This window comes from Notamacropus eugenii, chromosome 3 (assembly GCF_028372415.1).
Source record: "Notamacropus eugenii isolate mMacEug1 chromosome 3, mMacEug1.pri_v2, whole genome shotgun sequence".
NCBI classification, from domain to species: Eukaryota; Metazoa; Chordata; class Mammalia; order Diprotodontia; family Macropodidae; genus Notamacropus; species Notamacropus eugenii.
Window position 1 is genome coordinate 479,944,077 of NC_092874.1, and position 27,670 is coordinate 479,971,746.

Here is a 27,670-nt window from a genome sequence, read left to right on the forward strand (position 1 = left end):
TCATTGAATTTGGACCCTCTTCTAGACAGAAATGAACATCTACTACTTCCGCTCACTGGCAGGGGCCGGTCAGAACCCAGAGAAGCTCTCCGAGCTTCTTGTGAGGGTCAGTTGGGCTCCAACCCATCCACGCACTCATCACCACCACATAGTTCTTTTGGATGGGTGGAGGAAGTACAGGCCGGAGTCGGAGAGGCCTGAGTCCCTGTGCTTGGAACACATTGCACCAACATGCCTTGGTCACACACAGACCAAAAATGTACCCTGACACCTTGCCTCCTGGACTTTCTCGGCTCCTAGTCTTGAGTTCCAAGATGTCTGGGCTCTGCTAACAAAACTATTTGCTTGTCTCCCCCGTCCAAGAGGAGAGATGGGCAGCACTTCCCCTGCATCTCTCCATCCCACTGCAACCAAGAGCAGGACGATACCCGAGCAGGGGAGGTCCGGCCAATGCAGCCGCGTTGCTCCCTCTGCCCATCCAGCCCTCGCCACCGCCAGCTCTCGGGTGGCCTGCACGCCTAGCCCCTCGGCTAAGCCCCTTCACTTCCACCCCCACCACCTCCCGGAGGGAGGTCACCGGCGGCCGCTGCGGTGGAGGCATCCTCTCCAGGCTGTGGTAGGAGCAAAAGTGCGCGTGTGCAACACAGTGAGTGAGCCCCGCCGACCCGAGGGAAGGATGCTTGCATAGTCCTTCTCCAGCCCGCATTCCCCTCTTACCCTCCACCAGTAGCTCGAGCTGCTCCCTCCAGGAGCCCCTCCCCCTTTTCCCCTCTTCCAGGGCAATTCTCCTTCCCGCAACCCAGGCGTCCTTCTCTCCACTCCCCCGACACCCCTAATCTCTGGGAGCCTCCTGAGAGTGGGGGAGAGGCACCCAAGGAGACAGGGACTGAGTAGTGGGGGAGGAACAGAGAAGGGAGGAGGAGGGGGGACCTCCCGAGAAGCCCAGCCTGAGGACCCCAGAGCTCGGGTCCATAAGTGTGAGTTGGTCTGTGCGGCTCTCCCGAGTGTTCCTTCCATGAGCTCTCTAATTGTTGTGTACTGGTGTATATGTGTTGTGTCCGTGTTGTGCTTCTCTGGATTGTGTGTCCTTGTGCGGTATCGAGTGTATGGCTTGTGTGGTGATGTCTTTGAGTGATGTTTGTGTGTGGGGGTTGTGTGTGTGTATGTGTGCGTGTGTGTGCGTGTATGTGCGTGTGCTGTGTGCTGCGTGCTGTGCTGTGTTGCAGCGTGGTGTGCCCCTGGGTGCTGTGGGCACAGGGAGGAGGGATTCCCCAGCACGTTGGCCAGAGCCACCCCATCCCTGGGCTTCCTTCCCCTCCCCCTCCGTCGTCCTCTCCCCTTCTGTCCCATACCCTGGTCCTCCCAACTCCCGCCCCCGCGCCCCCCGCACCCTGCCCCCTCACCGCTCTCCTCGCTCACCTTCTCCTGAGCCCGGTTGAGCCTTTTCTGCACGTTCTTGGCGAAGATGCCCGTCTTGATGTCGGCCATGGCTGGGGCTGCTGCTGCTGCTGCTGCTGCTGCTCCAGGAGGCTGGAGATGGAGGGAGCTGGAGGGAGACTCTGGCTGAGCCCAGCGCTTGCTGGCGGCGGGCAGAGATTAAGCCCGACCCACCGACAGATCCAGGGACCACCGAACCAGCCAGGGAGCGAGCGGGCGGACGGCAGGATGGAGACACCCAGGGATGCAGGGGGAGGGGGAGGGGACACCGGCAGCTGGCGAGGGCGGGAGGGGCCACGGGGAGGAGGGGTGAACTTAAAGGCGCAGCAAGGCCCCGCGGAGCCTGGTACTGAACCCGGGGCTGAGGGCACAAGGATGTGAAGAAGATGCGGGGAGGTGGGGAAGGCAGAGAGGCAGGGAGAAGCTGGAGCGGACCGAGAGGTACAGAATGATGGAGAGCTAGGAAGAGCGAGAAAAGGGAGAGGCAGAGGATGGGAGGGAGGGAGGGAGGAGAAAGACAGAGAAAAAGAGAGAGAGAGAGAGAGAGAGAGAGAGAGAGAGGGAGAGGGAGAGGGAGAGGGAGAGGGAGAGGGAGAGGGAGAGGGAGAGGGAGAGGGAGAGAATTCCAGAGGGGCAAGAAGAATTAGTGATGCATAGCTGGAGGGCATTCAGGTATGTAAGTGTGCAAGTACAGATCGGGTGATAGGGTGGGGGTGGGGCTGATTTAACCTGAAGTGTTTTTGGGGGGGGGGGGGGAGGAAGAGGATGCCTCTCTTTCTAAGCAGGATATGATGAATAAGAAAGGAAAAAAGATGGGTAATTGTTGTTTAATCAAAGACTAACTGTAGTCTCTGAGTTAAAGTCTTTAGGAGCCACCCTGAACAACTCCACCTTGGGTGATCCAGGTCCTCCTGGGCTCTGCACCTAGTCTCCTATCCCCCAGAGTCAGATGGATCACCCAGGGCTCTGTCCAGCCACTACTCACCATGTGTGGAGTGTGTGTGTTGGGGAGATGGAGAGAGGGCTTTAGGCCCCAGCAATTTGAAAGTGACTGACTATCCAAGACTTCCCCTGCCCCCTCCCATCTACACCTGCAGTCCAGCAATATGGAACTTTAGGTGGGCACTTGGCTCAGCAGCCCATGCCAGCATTTCTCCAGTTCTGAGCACCAGCCAAGAATGAAGGAACAACTTCTGTCTCAATCTGAGAGCATTTTCTAAGTCTTCATTTTGCTGGAAGTCTCCAGTTACATTAAACCCAATAACCCTTGAAGTGACTACTAGTGACAGTCTGGAGGCCATGTGGGGTGGTGGACACAGCCAGCCATATTGGCAGAAAGAGCAGGGTTCAAATCCAAGTTCCACCCTTGACAGACTGGCTGTGAACCATTCCCCAGACAAGTTAGTGAATCCTTGGTGCCTCAGCTGACTCTAAGACTCAAAATCACAGAGTAGTGACTGTTCTACACCAACCCAGTCAATAACACATACTCTGCTAAGTGCTAGGGATGCCAAGAAAAGCATACATGTCCTCCAGGAGCTCACCACTGAATGGTGGTGGCACCATAAGTTGAAAAGAGGGCACCCCAGAGGGAATACTCAGCCTGAGAGCACAATGAAGTCCAGAGGTAAGCAGCTAGATGTAAATGAAGAGCTGGCTGCCCTGGGAGACCTACTTCCATGGAGAAGGTGGGGAATGGAAGGTCCTCTCAGATCCTCCACAGCCACCTGACAAGGAGCTCCCAGCTTTTCCTTGAAGAGCACCTAGGAGAAAGACCCACTCTCCTTTCCACTGTTGAATAGAAAGATTTTTCTTCAAATTAAGCTAAAAGCTGTTTTAAGTTCTGCCCTGAGAGTTCACACACTGAGGATGGTCAGTCACAGCAGTCATATCCAAAGAGGGGAAATAAGTCATCCCTAGAGCCGAGCTGAGTACACAGTGGGTGATGGAGACAACAAAAACCACACTCCAGTGGGTGACTCCAGTAACTGTCAGTGAGCAACTACTTCCAGGTCATAGAACTTGTCCATGTTGAGTCCTAGAAATGCAAGGAATTATGGAAATTATCCCTCATGTGTTGGAGGTCAGCCAATCAGTTAACATTTCTCTAACCCTAAATGTGCTAGGCATTATGTTAAGCCCTAGAATTACAAATAAAGGGACACATTCCACTGCAACACTTTAAGACACACATGGACTGACCATTGGGCTTCACTTGAGAGCCTTGAAATGAAGAGACCTTTCTCTTTTGGGAATAAACAAATGAACAGTAACAGCTACTGGCCTTTGTTTAGGACCATTCCCAAAGATCTCACAGAAATGGCCTACAGTTGGTCAAGATCACATCCTGCCTCCATTCCCACTGTATATAAAGCCTATGAAAACAATGGTCAGGAAACAAATCACCATTAGAATTTCAGGCATACTGATGGTGTTGCTCTGCTCTGACTGCTCAGAACTCTAGAGGGAAAAGTTCTAGATACAGAGTTGATAATGGAGTGGTTTTCTTAGTGTGCAGATAGATATGTAAAGCTAGTCTTGTCATATGTGTGGGAAGCAGGAAGTTGTCACTGGGGCCGCATGACCTTTCAAGCTAGTGTCAAATGAAATTAGCGGACGGAAATGGGGCTGTTTGTCCTGGAAAAGACAAGATGTCTAGGGAGTCCTGATGTCTATCCTCAGGTTTTTGAAGGGTGTCATATGGCAAAGGGATTAGACTTGCTCTCCTTGGATCCAGAGAGCAAAGCTAAGACAAATGTAAGGGGCAGATATCATCGGAGACAGTCACACCTTGACCACTTATCCCTCCTCCTCCCCAATCCAGGTCTGGAAGGTCCCTTGTCAGGGATGTTGTCCTAGCTGTAGCCTGCTGTACTCAGGACACAGTCTTCAGGTCTTGGATGTAAGATGGTGACACACCAGCTCTTGAGTTGCCTCCTGACTAATTCCCCTCACATGGCTCCTACTGTACCTTTCCCAGTGAAGAGGTAACTTAGGATCAAAGAAAGAATTTCGTGTTGGGACAGAAGACCTGAGATCTAGTTACTGAATCCAGAATTTTGGGGTTAAAGCAGGTCTTAGAGGCCACATCATCCAACCCCACCAACAAATGAATCAGTTTATCTTCTTCTAGCCACTCCTTCCCTCCTTTATCAAACAATCCAAAACTCAGGACTGGATTGTTGGAGTGGACAAAGACTTTAGGGAGGCAACCCTACAGCAGAGTATTGAAATATCCCAGCATGAGTGGTTGAGGGCCTGCCCCAGGTTTGGGGCAGTATCAGAGGAGGGAAGGGACATATTCAGGAAATGTTGCAAAGATGAAATACAAAGACCTTGGCAACTGATTGAATATGGGGGGGCCAAAAGTCGAGGGGGAAAGGAATAAGGATGTATATAGTGCCTACTATGGCAATGTGCTAAGCACTTCACAAATAGTATCTTATTTAATCCTCACAGCAATCTTTCAAGGTTGATGTTGTTATTGTACCCATTTTATGGTTGAGAAAACTGAGGCAGACAGAGGTTATGTGACTTGCACCATCACACAGCTAGTGAGTACCTGAGACCATATTTGAACTCAGTTTTTCCTGACTCCAAGCCCAGTGCTCTATGCACTATGGCACCACCTAGCGGCCTCTAAGCAACAGATTGAGGGAGAGAGGATATGACAGTGGGCTGCTAAAGATAAGGTTTAGGTTGTGAGCCTAGGAGACTGGGAGAATGATGTGCCCTCCACAGTAATGGGGAAGTTATAAGGGGTCTTTCCTAATTTCAAATCTGCATCTGTCACTTTGTAAATTCTTCCCATGGCTCCAAGTTCTACTCCCTAGCACTAAACAGAGTGGGTCTTGTATCTCTTCAAGGTATCATATTTTGTCTTTAAACCTCATCCTTAGATTTGCTAGAAAACTAAGTGTGAGCTCAAGGCTGGCATTTTACCATTTTGCATAATGTCCTAGTCCAGCATTTTCTGACATTCCTGGTTATAATAAAAATTATCCGGTGAGAACTTGACAGTTGAATTGTGGTATGTAACATCCATATTCTACAAAGAAAAGAATCCATCTCTGGAGTCAGAGGTCTTAGGTTCAAACATAATTTCTAATACTACCTGTAGGATGGTGGACAAGTCATTTAACCTTAATGGGCCAAAATTTTCTCATCTGTCAAATAATAGGGTTGAACTACATGTCCTCTGATGTCCCTTCTATCTCCAGAGCTGCAAGCACTCTAGATCCCTGGGCCTTTATTTACTGATCTGTAAAACAAGGGCATTGTTGAATGGGTTGTGAGATTCTCTCAACCTAAACCATCATTCTGGGCCTCCATTTCCTCATCTGTAAGAATGAAGAAATTCTACTAAATGATCTCTTCTGGCTCCAAAATTCTATGCTATCCTTCATGTACTCTCCAACCCCATCCTAGGCCCTCCCACCCAATCCTTTGATTACTACAGCTCTTCCCAACTAGGTGTCTATTCATAAGGGATGCAGCCAAAAAAGTGGCTGTATTTGTAGTCAGAGGTCCTATGTTCATATTGTAACTCAACTACTGTGTATCATGTCACCTGTGGGACCTTGGGCAAGTCACTTCTCTATGCCCTTCAGTTTCCTTATTTTCAAAATAAGGAGATTGAACTAGATGCCCTCTAACATCCTCCAGATGATTCTCTGAATTCTACTCTCTTCCATAGTCAGACCAGGGGAAAAGGAGGAGGAGGAAGGGAAACAGAAAAAGAAGAAGAAGAAGAGGAAGAAGAAGGAGAAGCAGAAGAAGGAGAGCAAGAAGGAAAAGAAAGAGAAGAGGAGGAAGAAGGAGAAGGAGAAGAAGAAGAAGAGTGGTCACTTGCCATATAGTTTTAAGCAGGGTGAGATGCTGGGCATATCTTTCCTTCCAATGCTGAATTACATAAAACCATTAGAACAGGAGCAGGCTGGTGCCATTTGATCCCTTTCTGCTCTTTTGTTCACTGGGTGCCCTTTACTTCCAGCAATAGCTTTTCTTTGATACCATGCCGTCTTTTTGAATCAATTTTTCTATACTGATTACTCTTTTTTCCTCCAAATCCCTCAACATAAAGGGCTGTTTGCCCTTAGGCTTGGAGCTGGAAGGACCTTAGAGTATATCCAGTCCAATGCTCTCTTTCTACAGATGAGGTAACTGAGGCCTCGATAGCTGAAGTGACTTGTCCAGAGTCAGAGGGCAAGGGTGGCAGGGGTAGTATTTGAACTCCTGGCTTCCAGCTCCTAATCCAGGGCTCTTTCCTTTGTTTTGTGCCACACAACATCAATGAAGATTGGAGATTGTTCTAACAGCTTCATTGCAGTACTAAGAATGGCCTCACAGCAATTTGGTCATGGTATCACAGGACTCCAGGCCCAAGGACTTAACCTTTCTTCTGTGGACAAATCTATGCGATCGTTAACAGTAATAATAAAAATTCACGTTTATATTGCATATCAAAGTTTTCAAGGACTTTACATACAAACTCAACTTCTCTGCAAGGATAACCCATTTTTCATATAAGGAATTCAAGACTTGGAAAGGCCAAGTGGATTGGTCAGGTTACAAAGCTCATCCAGCAGGATTTGAACTTGGTGTCTTGCTGACCCCAAGTTCAGCACTCTCTCTGCTGTATTTTGTTGCCTTCCTTCCTGATGTCTCTTATGTCTAACTCATTCCTCAGCTGTAAACATGTGGATCACAAGGACACCTCTTCAGAACTAGAAGGACCTCAGAGATCCTTAGTCAAAATCCCTCATTTAACAGAGGAGGCAGAAGAGGCCAAAAGACTTGGGGATTTTCCCAGGCTCTCACAGGTGATAAGGAGCAGAGGTGAATTGGCACCTGTGTTGTCTGACTAGAAATCCAATGCACTTTTCGTGGGACCCCACTGCTTCCCTTTACAGTAGTCAGGTTTTGTTTCCTTTTTCCTCCAAACTTTATTTTTATGAGACTCTCTAAGATGTGGTGGAAGTCTTCAGTTTAGTTTTACTACTGTTGTAATCATATTGATCTATTAATTAGTGCAACCTCATCTAAGTAATCTTGGAAACTAGAGAGTTTCTGGGCCACCTCCAGCTGCTATTAACTACTCTACCTTGATGACTTGGAAGAGTTTAAATGAACATTTCTCCTTTGTAAATGTCCTGTGAACTGGTATGAGAAAAGAATGTTCTGATTTTTTTTAAAGTTGTAATTACTACATGAACGTTTGGGTTAAAAAGCAGTGCTCTAATCCAGAAAAAAAAGATGGGATCACATTTATCTTAGGATTTCATATTCTTTAGAGATCTGGGATCCTCTTGATGTGGGTATTCCTTCTCCAGGACATAATGGCCACCATATTCTTCCACACAACCCAGATCTCAGAAATCTAAGGTTCTGGCTCTCTGGGAGTACAAAGTGAGGTCATGCACTGGCTCCATGCTCAATCTTGACAAGACACTAGAATATGAATATTCCCTATGTACTTGTCATTCCCCACCCTGTGATGGTCACATTTCCAGCTGTCAAACCCCCTAAATTCATATGTGCTCCAGTCCTCCCCATCTATGCTTAGGAGACTGCCATCTTTTCTATACCCCAAGTCTGCAATTTTGGGGTGGCCAGTCAGTTGCCAGTGGTCCCATTTGTGGTCCTACAGTTCTCTGATTATATCCTTAAGGCTGTTTCACCTAGGTCCTTCTCCAGGACATAAAGACCACTATATTTGTCTACACAACCTAGATCTAAGAAATCTAAGTTCCTGCCTCTCTGAAAGTACAAAGGATGAGGGTGTACATTTTCTCACACCCACCACATTGCTCTCCCTGGTGTGAGCCACCCTTACCTTCAATTCTTTGGAGATGGAGGCCATTTGAGGCTCAGAACTGAACCCTACCACCAAAAGAATGTGAGCATTAAATAGATTTTGATTCAGTGAGAAACTTGAAGGTTATTAAAGAACCTTACAATCTCCCCACAAGGCCTTTGATTCCATATTGCAAATCATTTACAATGTACAGTTATAGCCAGTTGCCTGAGCCTCAAGAAAGTTAAGCGACTTGTCTCTGGTCACACAACTGGTAATTATCAGAGATAGAATTTGAACTCAGCTCTCCCTGCCTTAGCATCCCTGGCTCTGAAGTTAGAGGACCTGAGTGCAAATTCTGTTCTTCTCTCTATGAGATCTTGGATCTGTGCTTTAACCTCTTTGAGCCTCAGATATGTGAAAAGGGGATAAGGTTTGATGATCTCTGAGAGTCTCTTCTCTTTCTAGATCTATGTTCTTTTAGCTCCAGACCCAGAACTCCTCTGTCAGGCCACTCCGCTTCTTGGTTGGGATTATCCTTCTCTTAAGTCACCCCTATGTGCCTTCTATGATCTTGCTTTCCTAATTTGACCACGCCCCCAAATAACAATCTTCTACCAGCATTAATAATGTATCACTGATGTATCCAGAAAAGTAAAATTGTGCACAAAATTGCTTCACCTAGACAAAACTCCGATAACCACGTTAGCCTCACAAGTAATGTACAACACAGTATGGTTGGGGACTTAAGAATTCTCTAAGATCGTCGAACCATTAGAATGAAATATAATGCAAAATGTACACCCAGATCACAGCCATACTGAGAATGACTCACATACCAGTCAATTGAAAGGTCATGGGGTTATTTTAAAAAAATGAATGAGCCACAACTCTTTTCTGACAAACTCTATAGGGATTGCTTAACCACTATTAGGTCATAACAATTTTATATACAGGGTTAGGAATCAGCAGCCTTAAACGCAATGATGAGAGCAGTCCATTATTACTCATTCATTTCTATCCTTAGCTGAAGCTGACAGACATTTGAAACCTTGGACAGGTTCCAGTTAAGAATATTCATTCCCTCAGACCCCTTGGCCAGCTTCTAACGTCACCATCATTTAAACTCAACGAATTCATACACTGATGGGTCATCCAGGCATGAAGACGATTGTTGATCCTGTAAAGTGGTGACTCCAGCAGGTTCGGCCAGGAGGCTTGTGCCTGGATTCCTTATGGTAAAAAAATGTAGGAAGGAAGTCATAGCTCAAATTTAAGATTACAAGTCGGGTAGAAACTTAAGTGATATTGTATCTCATGGTGGGAAAAGACTGACTCACAGAAGAAAACCCCTGTGGTACAAGTGGACAATGCCTAGAAAAAATTTCTGGCTAATAAATACACACACATACTTATATACACATACATACATGTATATATACATGGGTATATGTGTGTATGTGTATATATGTACACACACAAGTAGGGGTGCTGACTGCCACGCCACTTAGGATGCCACACTGATGGACATCAGGTAAACTGAGTCTAGTGCAGGGAAGGGTGAACAAGATGGCGCTGGAAGGGTTGGCCCCACCATCCCTCCCCCTCCCTGAGATTGTATGAGTATGGCATTCATGAGCTACATGGCATATCCAGGTACAGTTCTGGGTGCTGGGTATGGGATTATACTATATATGGTGAAATACTATATGATAGGTCCTAGGAAGGTGGATGAAATGCTTACGCATACTGAATCTATATAATCAGAGTGCTTGCTTGAATAAATTGGAGTTGCTTCCTGACCCGCTGTCCCACCTCATTCTTTTACTTGCGAGCTCCACAAGAGGACGAGCGGCCTGCTGGACAGGTATAAGACTTATTCCTCTCGGCTTGCCAAGCCATTATCATAGCACACACACACACACACACACACACACACACACACACACATATAGTTATTCTAGATCACAAACCATGATCAACTATGAAATCAGTCAGTCTACTAGCAACCTATTAACTATGTGTCAGAAATTGTGGTAAGTGCTGGAGATACAAGGAAAGGCAAAACAGAGACAAAAACAAACTCTGCTCTTGAGGAATTCACAGCTAATGGGGAAGATGCAATCATTCTTCCTACAAGGAGAAGTAAAGAGAATGTTTCCATTTCTCAGAAGTGGATATCCAACATCGGACAATCTAATTCATCTTTGTAAAACAGATGCTTATTATGAAAGGAAGGTAGAGAAAGAAGCAAGACATAAATGATCAGTAATGACTTCATTGTAGAGAGCAAAGGAAGGAAAAGAGTTTGGAGCCTACAAGACCCGAAGGATGGAGGGGATGTTTTCTGTTACGGGAATCTGGGATGGGGTATTTACTTGGGAGGGAAGGATGAATTTGAATTAGTGAACTTCAAGTGTGGAACTATACTGTAGACAACAGCAGATGGAGATGGAGACTGGAGAGGGAGAATTTGGGCATTACGTGCAGGTTGAAATCATGTGAGTTGTTGGGCATCCTGAAGGAATGAGCATAACAGTTCAGAACTAACCATTGTACAATATTGTTGGGGCCCATTGAAGGAGCATGAACATGTAGTCAGAAATATGAGAATTCAAATTGAACAATGCCATGGAAGCCTATGATAGAAAGAGTTTTGAGAATTGCGAAGAGAAATACAACAGACAGATTTTTAAGGGATGAGAATTAGGAGGAGATAACTGAATATTGTCAAGAAAAAAAACATTGTTGAGCTTCAAAGCATTTGCATGAAGCAGGAGAGAAAAAGAAATTAAATGGAGTGATAGGAGTGGTTTGAGTAACTAACTGCAAGAATACTAGTTAAAAAAAATTGCCACCTTCACCAAGTCCCTTCTTTTCTTGCAAAGTGAAACTACAGGTTACCAGGCATGAACCTTGAAGCATGGTGGGAGTTGAAGGAAATTTAGTCCTGTTATATCAGGTTGATCTTCAGGAATTTCTAGTGAAAGGAGACCAAGGAAGTTCTAAAGACCATTAGAATTGGGGGACTATGGCTTTGTGGTCTGTTGCAGCTATGGATCCTACTACAAAAGATCTAAAATTTCCCAAACATCCACATTATTTGGATAATAAATCAGCAAAGGAGAATGAGAAGCAGAGATTAGTCATTATAGGATGTGAATCATGAGAGAGTGGAAACCCAGAGACAAGAGAGTATTCAGAAGAAGGTGATCAAAGAGAATGGTCATATGCAGCAGATAGAAGGAGAAGCATTCAGATTGAGAGAAGATCATCAGATTTAGCCACTGAGATCTCACTTTGAGTAACTTCAGAGTTCACTTTAAGTTACTTAAGAGTAACTTTGGAGAGGGCCAGTTTTAGTTGAGTGATGTCATTGGAAGTCAGATTGCAAGGGTCTGAAGAATAAGAGGAGAAGAAATTGAGGCAGAAAGTACAGACAGCTTTTGTTAGTAGGATTGGCTAAGAATCTGAAGAGATATGGGATGATTGATGGGGGGATAGTAGGTTATAATGAAGGGTTTTTTTAACTGAAGGGGAGGCTTTAGCGTGTTTGAAGTCAGTAGGTAGGGACCAGTAAATAGGGGGAATTAAAATTTTGTAGAGGGAAGTTAGTAATAGAGGATAAAATGTTCTTGAGAAGATGGAATGGGATAGATCAAATGCATATGTAGAAGAATTGATCTTGGCAAAGAAAAAGGCCACAGTTTTGTCAAAGAGTGGGAGAAAGGGAGGAGATAGTGGGAGATGATGAAACAAGTCTTGAAATTAAGAGAATGAGAGGAGTTTACTAAGTGATGAAGAAATGACAGCAGGAATAACCCACTTGTAGTGAGTTGTAGCTTACAACTTGGATGGTAGTTCCATGACGCAAAAGGATAGAGTTTGATTTTTTAGAAAGTGATAACAAGTGATAACAAGAAGACTATTTCAGGAACTCAGAACAATCTGAAATGACAAGTGTCCCATTTCTTCATCCACCAACACTACATCACTCCTACAGATTGATGTCTTGAGCAACTAATTCTATTTTCTCATCACTTGAACAAGTCAAGCAAAAAAAGTTTCATGCTAAATCACAACTAATTTCTTAGCTTTAGGCATCTATATGCACTACATTTTAAAGGCAGTTGTCCTCTCCATTTTTTACAAAATTACAATCACTTAGAATTTAGGGGGTCTCTTTCAACCACCACTCTCAAAGACAGGATAATCTGCAGCACAGATCGAGGACAATAACCATCAGGTTTCAAAGAGCTGGCCACTCTTCTTCATAAGATTTTTGATGAAAATATGCTCAAAGTAGAAAAAATCCACTAATATTCAAAAACTACCTGGGAATATCAAATTAATTTTATGGAGTAGTCTACTTCTTTCCATGCATATTATAGTGACTTTTGCTCAAATGCAGACTCTTCATCAAATATACCGAATTCAGATGAGCATCTTCTTAAATACCAGGGTCAATACAGCAGATGCATAAAATTCAGGGCTGAATAAAAATGCATTTATTGTTTAAAAAATGATCAGTTGAAAATACTCATTTTAAATATTTAAGAACTCATTCTGTGACATTTAAGTTGGCCCAAAGATTCACATTTTTATTTTAATTAAAGGGCAATCTCAGTCAACTTTCTGTTTCCCGTAGATAGTTTTTTCTACTTCCAATTTAATAGAAATTTTCCTCCCAATTAAGAAATTTCTTCTCTGGCTAATGTGTTCATATCTTATATTATGAGACCAAGGAAAAGGCAATTGTCTTGCTTTGAAAAGAGACCTGAACCTGGAACCAGAAGATCTGGCTTTCAGTCTGGCTCTGCCACTTCTCAATTGTATGACCTTCAGTAAATCATTCACCCACTTGAGACTCAGCATCCCAATTGGAGCATCTTTCCATAAGTTGCACTTGGGTTCTCAAAGGAGAAGTTGATCATTGCTATGGTGCTTGCTCTCTCTCTCTCTCTCTCTCTCTCTCTCTCTCTCTCTCTCTCTCTCTCTCTCTCTCTCTCTCTTCTCTTCTCTTCTCTTCTCTTCTCTTCTCTTCTCTTCTTTTCTCTTCTCTTCTCTCTCTGTCTCACTCTCTCTGTCATTCCCTTTCTCTCTCTTTCACCTTTCCTTTCCTCTCTCCTCTCTCTTCTCTCTGTCTCACTGTCTCTCTCTGTCTCTCTCTCTGTCTTTCCCTTTCTTGCTCTCTCTTTCTCTCTCTCTCTATCTCACTGTCTCTGTCTGTCTCTGTCTTTCCCTTTCTCTTTCTCTCTCCTCTCCTCTCTCTCTCTTCTCTCTTTTCTTTGTCTTTCTCTGTCTCTCTTTCCCCTTCTCCCTTTCTCTTTCCTCCCATATCCCTCTGTCAGATCAAGTCAACAGTATTTATTAAGTACCTATTAGGAGTGGGACACAACATTAAGAGCTGGGGGAAAAAGGTCAAAACAAAAACCGGTTCCTGCTCTCAAGGATCTCATGATCTAATACGAGAGACAACATGAAAACAATTAGTAGAAATAAGATATCAATGGAGATACAATTAATATAAATATCAATGGAAAAAATCAACATGGGGAAGGTACTACTTTAAAAGAAGACTGGGAAAGTCTTCTTAGAAAATGGGGTTTTGGCTAAGACTTAAAGGAAGCCAGGAAACATAGATGGGACCTAGACTGTGAGCCTTGGTAACTGGGAGACTGGTGGTGCCCTCAACAATGATAGGGAAATTAAGAAGAAAGGAAGGTTTGGGTGACGGGTTAGGTCATGAGTTCTATTTTGAACATGTTGAGTTTACAATGACTATAGAATATCCAATTTGAGAAATGGGATGGGCAGTTGGAGATGTGAATCTGGAAGTTGAGACAGCAATTAGAGCTGGATAAGTAGATATGAGAATGATCTGCATAGAAATACTAATTTAAGCCTTGGGAGCTGATAAGATCACAAAGCACAGTAGTATAGAAGGCCCAGTACAAAGCCTTAACTCTTGGTTAATGGGCACATCTAGGACAAAGATGTAGCAAAGGAGACTGAGGAGAGGTTAGACAGGTAGAAAGTATTAGGGGGAAGAGGAGGGAATTTTGCCTCCCATAGCAATAGCCCTGGGAGATCAGAGGTAGGAGGGAGAGGAAAGAGGCAGTATTGAAGGAGGTGGTATAGATGTTGAAGACTAACCCATGATTGGCTTTGGAACTGATAGAGAATGGAGGGGGGATGAGACCCAAATCCTACTTTCCCATCAGTTAATCACACAATAGTTGTGGATTGTCACAGTCTCCCTGACATTAGTCTACAGCTCTCTCTTTGGAGACTATTATTGGCCTAGAGTACCAAATGGTTAAGTGAATACTTCAGGATCTCACAACCAATGTGGATCAGAGGTCAGACTTGAACCCAGGCCTTCTTGGCTCCAAGGTCAAATTTATCCATTATTTTAGGCTGCCTCTCTAACAGGAGATATGTGTGAAAATACTAAAATATCCAGGAGAAACAGGCACATGAGACCTTTCCAGAGTTGTGCATGTCCTTCCCAAGGAATGTTGAGCACTGCAGCATCCTGAGAGATGATTCCTGGGGAGTCAGCATCCAGGGCCCTGTTTGTGTCTCTCTGTCTTTGAATATCCCATTACTCTGACGTTGCGTTCCAAAATGGACAACGGAAATGACATGAGATTATGAATGTACTTATAGAAAGTGGAGGAAAGGACAGTGCTCAGTTAAGGTAAGTAAAATTTTGTATATTAATTTTGTAACTTGCCAACAAATCTATTAAAATTAACCCCAAACTGTACTATGACAAAAGTAGAAATAGCAGCAGAAAAACCCAATACCAATTGTGTGTTTTGAATTCCATTCTGCCTCCCCATGGTTCCCTCCCTATGGCTCCCTCCTCATTGGCTGCCTCATACCCATTCAACCTGCTCCTCTAGAGGTCAGATATGTACAGGGTTCCATTGATTTCTGCAGCTCTGCATTTGTTTTGATTTATTCTCAATTAATTCATTAAGCATTTATTAAACCTCCGCTGTGTGCCAGGAACTGTGTTGGATTCCAGGGATACAAAAAGAAGAAGGAAAGCAAGTTCCTGCCTTCATTGTGCTTATATTCCATTGGGAAGATTTGTTTAGGGGACTAGACCTGTGATCTCATTGATGTAGGGAACGTGCAGTGAGGAAACTCCCTCTTTTAATATAGAACAGCAAGCACTCTACAACTTAAGACCTGATGTTTTGGTGTTACTCAGTGAAAACCATCCTGCATCTCTCCAAGTTGAAAGAATATTATCTGATTACTTTTTGCCCAAGAATGTATTAGAATGACTTTTTAAATTTTTATGATAAACTTGACAATTGCAACAAAATCAAAATAAGGAATAAAATCTTGCACAAATGTAAAAAAAAAAAAAAGACAACTTGGTGGGCAAATGTTATATTGGAACTGAGCGAGGCTGTGAGCCAAACTACTCTTCTCCCTCCCTCACTCTCCAGAGATCCAGGCTATATTCCCAACATCTTGGAGAAAACAGTTGGATTGTTTTTTCTTTCTATATCTTTGAGATAATTGTCCCTTTATAAAATCTAATCCTATATTAAGTAGTTAAACGAAACTAACTAGTCACAGTACCCCTAAAAAGGGAAGGAACACAGCCTGTGGGGGTTGGGCTGATGACCAAGAAGAGATACTCCATAATCTCCTCAGGATACCTGAGAACTTTGAGGGAGGTAAGATGTATCAGGCCTAGCCTTGAGAGAGTGGGGTCAAAGAAACCATGTTAGATCAGTAAATTCACTTTTGTAAAATCTGATTGATATACATTCATTCATTTTACAATATCATGGAGCTCTGGATGGAGGCTAACAAGTGACAGTATTAGAAACACCAGCAGTGCTGTAATGTTAGCTGGTAATAGAACCTTGAGGGGAAAAGTAGTTAACTGCCTTCTGGGAGCTCACCTAACCATATGAGTGGGAATTGAAGAAGTAGCCTGGAATGGTGCTAGATATTCTATATTAGAAGAAATTGCTTTCTGCTACATAATAAGGAAGGGAAGTGAAACAGATGTAAAGACAAAAGATATTGATAAAAATCTAGCTTTAAGAAAAGAAGAATTGGCTTGCTTAAGAAGGAGTGAAAGGGAAAAAAGAAAAATATTTGAGGAGGCAGAGTGAAATCCAACCTGTGGTAGTATAATTGGTTGTAGAAGGTGAAGCAGAGGAAAGAAAAGAAGTATTTGGACTTGTGAACATGTGGACCTAAGGAATAGGTGTAGAATAGTGGGGTGATGACCTGTCAAGACAGCAGTGAATCAGAAAAGTTCTAAGGAAGAAGAGATGAATAATGGTGATTGGTGACTTCTTTTTGAGGGCTACCATGGCAACTATATGGCTAGTTGATATTAAAGAACACAGAGGTCAATTGTCTCTCTTAAGTATGCATCTGGGGCTTGGATGAGAGCCCACAGAGACTGATTACACTTGATAACTATTATCCACACAAGGTGATTTACATGAGGACAAATGACTTCATAAATTGCCTAGATATATCAGCAAAACTTGTACCGTGGAAAGTAGTCCATACAGCACAGGAAGAAAGTTAGCTCTGTAAGATGAGGTGGAGACCACCCAAAATACCAGAGATAATATCCAAGGGAAAGGACCAGACCTTAAATATCTAGCCACAGGTGTTTATATTCAAATGCATAGACGAGTAGTAATAAAGAGAGAGAGCTACAGAACTCAATGCAAAGATGCAAATTTTTGCCCCTTGGGTACCTCTAGAATTGGTAGGATAGGATTTATCATTAAAATATGGCACTGAAAGGTATTCCTTGTTCTAGAGTCTGGTGTAGTGTGGCATATATATTAAGAGTTACTAATGTGCCCTCTTTTAAAAAACCATATCCTGGCTGTGTGACTCTAGGCAAATCAGATAAATTCTCAGTATTCTAGGCAATTCTCTAAGGCTACAAGTTGCAGAGATGATGTCCAAATGTGCTGGTAGAAGGAGTTTACTCTCTGGGAGTTACCTAGTCTGATACAATCACAGATTCCATCGCTGTTCCCTCATTCATGTGATCAAGCCAAGAAAGTGTAGTGAGTGTCCAAATATTTGAGTGAGGATCAATGTAAGGAGAAAAAGAATGAATATAGTCAGAGTATCCTACACACAACTTGGAAGGAAGTGGTGATTATAAGAGTAATTAAGGAAATAGATAAAAAACCTTACATGGAGCATGATATTATCAGGATGAGGGGAGGCAGAGGTTCAATTATTTCAACATCTGCTCCAACTATCCGTCTCTCAGAAGCAGTCTTTGAAAACACCCATAATGCACCTCAAGGATAATTCAATCTTCCTAAAGGATCAAAGGCTGGAGTACAACAAGAGTGGAAATTCAATCCTAGACCTGATACTAGGAGGTAGGGGTTGGTTTCTGAATGACTAACAATAAGAACCTCGTGGCACATGACCCTTCTGTCATAGAATTCTGGATAGGAGAGGAAAATCAGTTGTAACTTGAGATGCACCTTACAGCTTTGGAGAGTAGATTTCAAAGAGTTCAGAGAAAGTGCAGGTAAGAGCCCATGAAGGAAAAGTCGGTCCAAGAAGGATGAGAAATTCATATAAAGTAAAGTATTAAAAATAAAGACTGATTTATATGAGAAGGGAATGGACATTTGTTTAACGATATTGGCATAGCTACACAGGGAATTCACTGACTACATTAGATTTCTTGAAAATACATATTTATAAAAATGAAAGCAGGTAACATGAGGCCAAAGAGAATAGTATAAGATTGTAATGATAGTACCGTGAGCAAACGGTCAGGATGATCTGAAGGTGCCCATGAGCCAACAACTCAGAGATTTCTTTAGTTATGTTGTAGATAAGAGAAGCATCAAAGAACAGACAATACCTCAGATTAGTGTGGATGGACTGATGTTAGTGGACGAAAGAAAAAAGGCTAAATTTGAATCTAATTTAACTTCTGCTTTCTTTCATAAGAACAACGACTTTTGCACTGGGAAACAGATCAAAAATTGGTTATTAGAGATTTGAAACCCAAGACAAATGAGAAGATTGTAAGAGGGCACTTGAAAGGTTCAAATTATCAGGTCTGGGTGAACTGCATACTAAGAAGCTGAAATAACTGGAACATGTGATTACTGAGCCACTATCAATCACCTATGATAAGTCATGGGAAATGGAAAAGGTGCCCCAGGACTAGAGAAGTTGTTCCTACCTTCAAAAGAAAATAAAGAATGGAATCTGAAGTCTGTTAACCAGTGAGTTAGACTTTAATTCCTGGGAGAATTCTTTAATTTATTATTAAAGAGATAAGATTCTCACAATCTAGAAAAGGAAGGCATTATAACTTAGAGGCAACTTCATCAAACTATCACTTACGTTTCATCAAAAATAGGTCATACTATACTACCCTTTCCTTTTGTCTCAGGGTTATTAGACTAGTAGATGAAGAGACTGCCATATGAATTATTTACCCAAACTTCAGCAAAGTGTTAGGGAAAGTCTCTCTCAGGTTCCTCTGATAGACAAAATGAAAAAATATGGAAAAGATAAGAACGTAGCTAGGTGAATCCCAAAACTAGTTGAATGAATGGTGCCAAAGAGTAAGCTTTGATAAGTCAATGTGAATTTGAAAGGAAATCTTTGGTAGAGTGGTCCAGGCATGTCTTCCTGTCCCTGTACTGCTGGACATTTTTTAATCAGTGGCTTGTACAGAAACATAGATGACATGCCTGTCAAATTTGGAAATTATCCAATGGCAGAATGGATGGCTAACATGGTAGATGGGAGAGTTATTGCAAAAGTTCTTGATAAATTAGAGTGATGAATCTAATAGCATGAAATTTAAAAGAGATATATGTAAAATAAAACTTGGCTCCCAAAATTAGGCTTCACAAGTGCCATATTAGGGAGGAATAGCTAGACAGAAATCTGGAGTAAAAAGATCTTGGGGTTTGTGGTTTTAGTGGACAACAAACTCAATAGTTATGACCATTGGTGATACGGCAGCCAAAAATGTCTGTGTAATGTTAGACTGCTTTATTGGAAACATTATGGCCTTGGACAGGTCATTTAACCTCCCTAGGCCTCAGTTCCTTCATCTGTAAAGTTAGACAATTGGGATAATTAACCGTTGAGGTTCATTCCAACTCTAAATTCATGATCCTATGAGCCTATTACTGGGCAATGGGGGATCATCCTAATAAGACTACATCTAAAGTACTGTATTCTGGTCTGGGTTTTAGGGAGAATGTTGATAAACTATACAGCATCCAGGAGGTGACCAGGAAGATGACTGGCCTTAAGAACATCTTATATGAAGATCATTTAAAGACACTGGGAGTATTTAATCTGGAGAAGAGAAGAATGGGAGAGGGAAAGTAACATGATAGCTGATTGGGTGTTTGAAGAGCTGTCATGCTAAAGAGGAATTAACTCTGTTCTGCTTGGCCTCAGAAGGAAGAACTCTGAGGAATTGGTGGAATATTCCACCAGAGCCAGATTTAGGTTTAATTACAGGGAAAATTGCTAAACACCAACACCTTCCTGCCAGAGAGGTGATGGACTCAAGCTGCAGAATGAGAAATATATTTTTGAACATGTTCTATGTTGGAATTTATTTTTGCTGGATCATTCATAGTTATTAGGAGGCTTTAATTCTTCTTATTTTTTGTGTTGTTTAATTGGGAGACAAGAGAGGGGAAAGGAAAGAGGGAAGGAAGGAAGGAAGGAAGAAAAAAGGAAGGAAAGAAGGAAGAAAGAAGTAAGGGAAAAATTATTAAACACTGTATCAGACAGTATACTCAGTACTACAGACATAATTGTAAAAAGCAAGGTAGTTTTGGCCCTCGGGGAACTTATCCTATCAGAAGACAATACATATAGGATAGTGAGGGCTAGGAAAAGGTGCCTTTGTCCAGGAAGTCAAATGCATGGTGGATGGTGTCATAGAATGATACACTGACACATCCTTTCCAAGTATGGTGGCATTGATTTGAGTTTCTCATGAGGTGAAGGCTGGGGAACAGGAACATGGTCTGAAGATGGCCAGGGAATGAAGAACCTAGTGTTTCATAGAGTGAGTGTACATGAAAGCCATTTCTGATGGGAATTCTCCTTGGTGGTAGGGGGAGGAGAGGGGCAAGGTGTAGGGAGAACAAGTATGCTGCCAGTACCTGAGTCTCCTGCACTGGGAAGTGTGTCAATAACACAGTGGGCAGCAGTTTTTGCTGTGGAAGACATACTTAGCTTTTCAGGGTCAGCTTCCTCTTCTCTGGGACTAGAAAACTGGTCCCACTGCCAGAGAGTCCATGTGCAACTACCCATACACCCGGAGGCCATCTGGGAACCCTGCCAACTTGGTTGTCTGCAGGCTGGGTGGGAGAGCTAACAGGAAGTACATGAAGGGCTGCAGTAGGAGAAGATGAGGAGGGAATCTCCATGGCACCAAGCTCCAAGAATTCTGAGCAGCTTTATCAGTGCCATGATCACTCTGGGAAAGATAAATGATGCTAGGATTCTTTTGTCCAGATACATCCGCATCAATTAGCCCTCCTTTCAGAGTCCTGAATTGTTGCTTCCCAAGGGAATGGCAGGTACTGAGCACAGAAGAGATGCAGCAAACACCTCCCCCCAGTTATCAGAAGAAACCTTAAAAGGAGAAGGAAAGGGGGAGAAGAGGAGGAGTCATGGAGAAGAAAAAGGTTGTAGATGAAATAAGGGAGAATGGGTCTGAGAAGGGCAATTTTGGCAAGCACTGGAAGGAAAGAATGAGTGTCCCAGTTTGACTCTTCCCTCAGTACTTTAAATTCTCAACCAGGATTCACTAGAGACTCAAAGCCATATTCTATCTCTGCCACAATCCTGGATGGGAAGCATGGAAAAAACAATACTTTGTGCTCTGTCCAAGACTCACTCTTTGGAATGTATGCCCTTCACATTCTCCAAGTTGACTCACTTTTCAAGAATCTCTGCTCAGAATCTCCATTCCAGCTGCAGCTGTGTTCTTGATCTAGAAGCCTTACTCTAAAAGCATTTCCAAGGTACAATCAGAGAAACTGAGCAGCGCAGTCAACATCATGGTAGAGGAGGCACAAAAACATTCTGTGTACACCCTTGTGTTCATATTACTGAAGAAGACTCATGACATATATGTGACTATTCATGCAAAGTCACTAGAATTGAATGAAGAGAGTCCCAAGCTAAAGATGTCTGCCAAACTTCATATAGAATATGGTCATGTGCTGTACATACTAACTGGGAAAGAAAATCTTAGAGAGAAAGACTCTCAGTGCAGTGGATGCAGATGGGCAGAACCAGCATCCTGTCAATCAAGGATAAGAACCTGAATATCTAGAGACTGGTCCATATCCATATCCAACAGGTCTTGGTGTGGCTTTGACTATGGATACTCAGATTCAAAGACTTCTAAGTCAACCTGCTGTACCATCTTTAGTGGTGACTCTATCTCTTTCAAAATTCAGGCTAGAGGTTAACACTACTTCAGCTAGTGTAGGAGATGTTTACCAACAAGCTGGGCTCCTTGAACATTTACAAGCTATGGCTATCTTGGAAGCTAGTAGCACCAAGAATGCTGCAATGATGGCCAAACCCTTTACCACACCTAAGCCTAAACCAGAGGCACCCTCCATGGAAACTGTACAGAGTTATCCATGAAGTTTTATTGCATTTAGATAAAAGGAGGACAGTGTTGGTGATGAGAAGGTCATGCGATGCACAAGTCTTCAGCAGTAAATGACCATTGCTGTTGCTGTTTCCAACTCAATTCCTCCCTAGGACCCCTTGCCAAGTCTGGTAGTGTGAGCCTACTCTAGCATTAAAGTCACCTAGTATTGTAAGCTTGCTCTCTTTTGGCACATTGACTATAAGGGTCTCTAGGTCTTCATAAAATTTTTCTTTGACTTCATCAGGATTTGTCATGGTGGGAGCATAGACATTGATGATGGTACCATGGCATTTTTCTGTGAGTGGCAAACACATTGTCATGAGCCTGTCATTTACTCCTTTTGGCAGGTATACCAACTAGCTGATTAGATTAGTTTTGATTGCAAAACCCACGCCAGCTTCACAGTGCTCCCCTTCACTGAGCCCACTCCAGAAAAAGGTGTATCCAGCTCCAGCTTCAGTAAGGTGGCCTTCATTTGCTAACCCTAACCTTGTTTCACTCAGGGCTGCTATTTGTATGCAATACCTGTTGAGTTCTCTTGCAATAAGAGCAGTTCTTTCAGGTCTACTGGATTTTGTGTGGTCTATTAATGTGCATATGTTCCATGTGCCAATGGTGAGTGGAATCATCTTTGCACATGTTTTCATACTTTTTTTGTGTTTTGACCACATGATGGGATTCCCTACCTGCCACGGTAATCAGACCAGGGTTGGGTAAGTAGGCAATGTTTAGGGCACTTTTTCTAGCCCCCTTCCTCACACCAGGAGGTGAGCAGTGTGATCCTAGTCCCACTGCTGCTTCCAGTGAGAAATGACCCTATGGCCTGGGCTGCCTGTGTGCAGGGTCATGACTGCAGCTCCCAGTGTATCCGCACCTGATGCTTCATCACTTGCCTGTGACCACAGGACTTTGAGGCATAATGGTGAAATGGTATGGGTGATGTGATGTCTTTTGATTCATGTGTAAATTGGATTTAAGAGAGGCAGAGTTGCACAAAGTCGTCAGCCTCACTCTCTCCTCCTGAGTCATCATGGTACAGTGGCAGAACAGTCAAGATGGCTGGCGATGGCTCAGAATGCAGTGGATGACCTTGGCATCTTCAGTGTCTAACCAAGCTTTAAGCACTCCATATTGCCTACTTCATCTGTCTTCATGGCCATTGGAATAAATTGTTCTTATCTGCCCATTCCACCAGATAAAGTCTTCACATGCTTGGGATAGACACCCCCCTAACTCACCAGTGGGTTTGAGAACCCTTAGTTATACTCAACCTGGTTTGGCTGGTCTGTCAAAATGGTTTACTGGGGTGTGGCCACTGTGCATGCTGCAGCTTCTTGAAGCCACAGGTGAGAGTTAGGCAGAACAAGTGGACGCCATAGGTGGAAAGAGCCCTGAAAAAGGCTCTTCATGGATGCACCCTTGCAGCAAACACTGGTATCTAGTAGATTATGTGATTGTAAGGAGAAGAGACAGACAAGATGTGAGAGTGACAAAGGCAATGTGTGGTGTAGAGTGCTAGACTGATCATAGACTTATGCTTTCCACGCTAAATATTCACATTCATCAAAAGCACTGCCCCCAAGGCAAAATGACTACCAGAAAAATTAATGTCAACAAATTAGAGCTCTTCTCTGAGCATGAACAGTTTGCTGCTGACTTGGAGGGGAAGTTGAGCCAATATGCAATTGGCAACAGTGGAGCAGCAAAGGAGTGGGCAGCTCTCAGAGCTTTGGTGTACAGTACTGCATTTGCTCATCTGGGTCAGAATACTTGCAAACACCAAGACTGGTTTGATGAAAATGATGGGGAAATTTACAAAAGCTGCTAAATGAAAAAAGTGAACTCCATAGGATTTATCAATAAGATAGTTCATCCACCTCTAAGAAGGCAGCATTTAATTCCATCAAAAGCAAAGTACAAGCAAAGCTTAGAGAGATGCAGGATTCCTGGCTCAGTAAGAAGGCAGATGAAATTCAGTTTTACGCTGATAGTAACAATCCAAAGTGCTTTTGTGATTCCCTGAAACCTATTTATGGACCAAAAACTTATGGTGCATCACAATTACTCAGTGCTGATGGAGTCACATTGATTAGTGAGTGATAAGGACATGATCCTAGAGAGATGAGCTGAACACTTCCATAGTGTTCTCCACAAACCATCATCAATCAATGCTGAGGCCATGGACAGCTTACCTCAGGTTGAAGTCAATCACTCCTTAGCTGAACTTCCAACTGAAGAAGAGGTTTTGAGAGCCGTTAGGCTCCTTTCATGTGGTAAAGCACTTGGTGCTGATTCTATTCCAGCTGAGATTTACAAGGTAGGGGGACCATTGCTCAAACAAAAGCTGAATGAAATTTTCCAGATTATATGGCAAGAGGAGCTAATCCCCTAGGAGTTCAAGGATGCCTCCATTGTCCATCTCTACAAGGGTAAAGGGAATAGATTGTCTTGTGACAATCACAGGGGGATCTCTCTCTTAGTCATTGATGCCAAAATTCTTTCTAGAGTCCTCCTTAATAGGCTGATCCTTCACCCGGAAGATGGTCATCTACCTGAGAGCCAGTGTGGCTTCAGAAAGAGCTGAGGAGCAGTCAATATGGTGTTTGCTGCCCAATAATTCCAGGAGAAATTCCAGGAGCAGAACAGAGGTTTGTATACAACATTTGTAGATCTGACCAAGGCCTTTGACACTGTTAGTCATGAAGGCTTATGGAAAATTATGTCAAAATTTGATTTCCCAGAGAAGTTCATCAGTATTGTACATAGTTTCATGATGGCATGTTTACCTGGGTTCTGGGTAATGGACAAAGCTCTCGTGCCTTCCCAGTCACCAGTGGAGTGAAACAGGGCCCTCTGCTTGCTCCCATGCTTTTTAGCATGATGTTTTCAGCCATGTTGTCAAATGCCTTCAATGAGGATGAACACGGCATCAAGGTCAACTACCATACTGATGGTAAGTTCTTCAATTTGAAAAGGTTACAAACCAAGACCAAAGTGGAGGGAGTGTTGGTGCATGATTTTCTGTTTGCAGATGACTGTGCACTCGATGCAGCCTCTGAAGCTGAGATGCAACAATGTATGTCCTAATAATTAACACCAAGAAAACACAGGTGCTCCATCAGCCACCACCACACCATCCATACTTGGAACCAGAAGTTACAACAAATGGAGAAGTTTTGAATGCTGTGGATAAGTTCACTTACTTTGGTACTGTACTTTCCAGGGTTGTACACGTTGAAGATGAGGTTGATGCATGCATTGCCAGAGCTAGCTCAGTATTTGGGAGGCTCTGAAGAAAGGTTTGGGAGAGAAGAGGTATTAGACTGACTACCACATTGAACGTCTACAGAGCCGTTGTGTTGACCTCATTGTTATATGCTTGTGAAACATGGACAGTCTGCCAGTACCGTGCCAGGAAACTGCATCGCTTCCATTTGAACTGTCTTAGAAGGATTCTGAGGATCACCTGGAAGGATAAGGTACCAGAAACTGAAGTCCTTGCTCAAGCTGAACTGCCAGTTATTCAAACTATGCTTCAGAGAGCGCAACTCCAATGGGCTGGTGACATTGTTCGAACACCAAATGTACGCTTGCCAAAAAGACTATTTTATGGAGAACTTGCATGGGGCAGGTGATCACATAGTGGCCAGAAGAAATGACACAAGGGTACTCTCAAGGTCTCTCTCAAGAACTTTGGATTTGACTGTGCAACGTGGGAGACACTGGCACAGGACCGCTCAGCATGGCATACCCACATGAAAAAAGGTGCTGTGCTCTTTACGATGGTGATATCATTTTGGTCCTTTTCTAAGATGAAGGACAACAACCAACAGAGTTATCAATGGACATCTAGCCTGGGTCTGGTCTGGCAGTAGGACTTGGGCATCAGTGGTTTGTTACAGGTTCTGCTGATAGGACAATATGGGACCTGGCTAGTGGCAAATTAAAAATGTCATTGATTGGACATACCAGGACTATAAGAGGGGTAAGTGCAAAGAGTCCATCCCTCTTCTCCTGCGGTGAAAATAAGCAGGTGAAATGCTGGAATCTCAAATACAACCAGGTTATCAGACATTATCATGGACATCAAAATGCGGTCTATGGTTTGGATTGGCACCTGACAATTGATGTGCTTGTGACTTGTAGTAGGGATTTAGCTGCAAGGATATGGGACCTGAGAACACCTGAGGACAAGCCAGCCTACACCTGTTGGTGAGGCACACAAATGCAGTGGCTACACCTAAGTGTCACACTGCAGAATCACAGATCATTAGAGGGAGACATGGCACAACCACAAAATTATGGGACTTAGTGGCTGGAAAAACATAGGTCATGTTAACGAATCACAAAATATCTGTGAGAACAGTGGTTTTGTATCCAAGACATTACCCATTTGCATCTGGTTCTCCAGAAAATATTAAATTGTGGAAATTCCCTGATCGAGATGTCCTTAAAAACCTCTCTGGTCATAATGCTATAATCAATACATGAGCTGTGAATTCAAATGGAGTGCTAGTATCTGGAGCAGACAATGGCACTAGCCATCTTTGGGACCAGAAAACTGGATACACTTTGCAAGGAGTACATGCAGCTGGACAGCCTGGATCTTTGGAGAGAGAATCAGGAATGTTTGCATGTGCTTTTGTTCAGTCTGGAAGCTGATTACTCACTGCAGAAGTTGATACACCATTAAAGTATACAGAGAAGATGATTCAGCTCAGCTCAGTGATGCAGAAACTCACCCAATAAGCTAGAAACCAGAAATGACCAAGAGAAGTCTATATAATTGGGCCATTGTTTTATTTTGACTTTTGTAAGCTCATTCTGTCACATCATATTCTATATAGGACTGGGAAGAAGAAACTCAGCAGGAGTCATTACTGCTTCACATTTTACAATAAACTCCTCTTTTTCTTAAAAAGTGAAAAAAAGAATCACGTAGAGCAGTATCACCTGCATAACAGCATGGCATAGTTGGATAGAGACAAGAGGACCTGGGTTCTAACCTAACAACTATTAATTGTGTTATCTGGGTAAGTCACTTGCTGAGTCACTTGCTCATCTATAAATTGAAGAGGTTGGAATAGATGATCTCTCAATTTCCTTCCAGCTCTAAACTACAATCTCTTGACTTCAAGAATTTGTTTTTGTGGTTCAGTCATGTTTGACTCTTCATGACCCCATTTGGGGTTTTCTTGGCAAAGATCCTGGAGTGGTTTGCCATTTCCCAGCTCATTTTACAAATGAGAAAACTGAGGCAAACAGGGTTAAGTACTTGCCCAGGGTCACACAGAGAGCATCTGAGGCCAGATCTGAACTCAAGAAGATGAGTCTTCTATTGCAAGTTTGGTGCTCTCTCCACTGTGCCATCTAGCTGTGCCCAAAAATACTAGCATTTATTTGGTGCTTAAAGAATCCTTACAACTCTGGGACATAGGTACTATCATTATTCCCATTTTACAGATGGCATAACTGAAACAGGTAGAGGTTGAACGCTGTGCCCAAGGTCATCATATGTGCAGTTGTAAAGTGCGCAAAGCCAGATTTGAACTGAAATCTTTCTACCTACAAGTCCAGCACTCTATCAACTGAGTCACCCTGAGAGTATTAATTTAATAAGAGCACAGCTCTGAAAAATAATAGGATTCTTTCAAAGTAGACCACACTAGAGGCGGGTTAGTACAGTGGAAAGAGAATCTTATTTGGAGTCCGAGGACCTGGGTTCAAACCCTCGCTCAAGT

General features: G+C 43.1%; 1 protein-coding gene and 1 pseudogene across 2 annotated transcripts in view; one reads left to right on the forward strand and one right to left on the reverse strand.

Moving 5' to 3' along the window:
• AMPH (amphiphysin) overlaps positions 1 to 1,942 on the reverse strand; it is a 184,280-nt gene extending 182,338 nt beyond the window's left edge. For both annotated transcript variants that reach the window (XM_072599090.1, XM_072599089.1), the window contains exon 1: positions 1,420 to 1,942. In XM_072599090.1, coding sequence (XP_072455191.1) covers positions 1,420 to 1,488 — 69 coding nt within the window. In that variant the 5' untranslated portion in view covers positions 1,489 to 1,942. The remainder of the gene's footprint in view (positions 1 to 1,419) is intronic.
• Positions 1,943 to 21,321: 19,379 nt separating this feature from the next.
• Positions 21,322 to 26,737, forward strand: LOC140532314 (pleiotropic regulator 1-like; annotated as a pseudogene).
• The last annotated feature ends 933 nt before the right edge of the window (positions 26,738 to 27,670 follow it).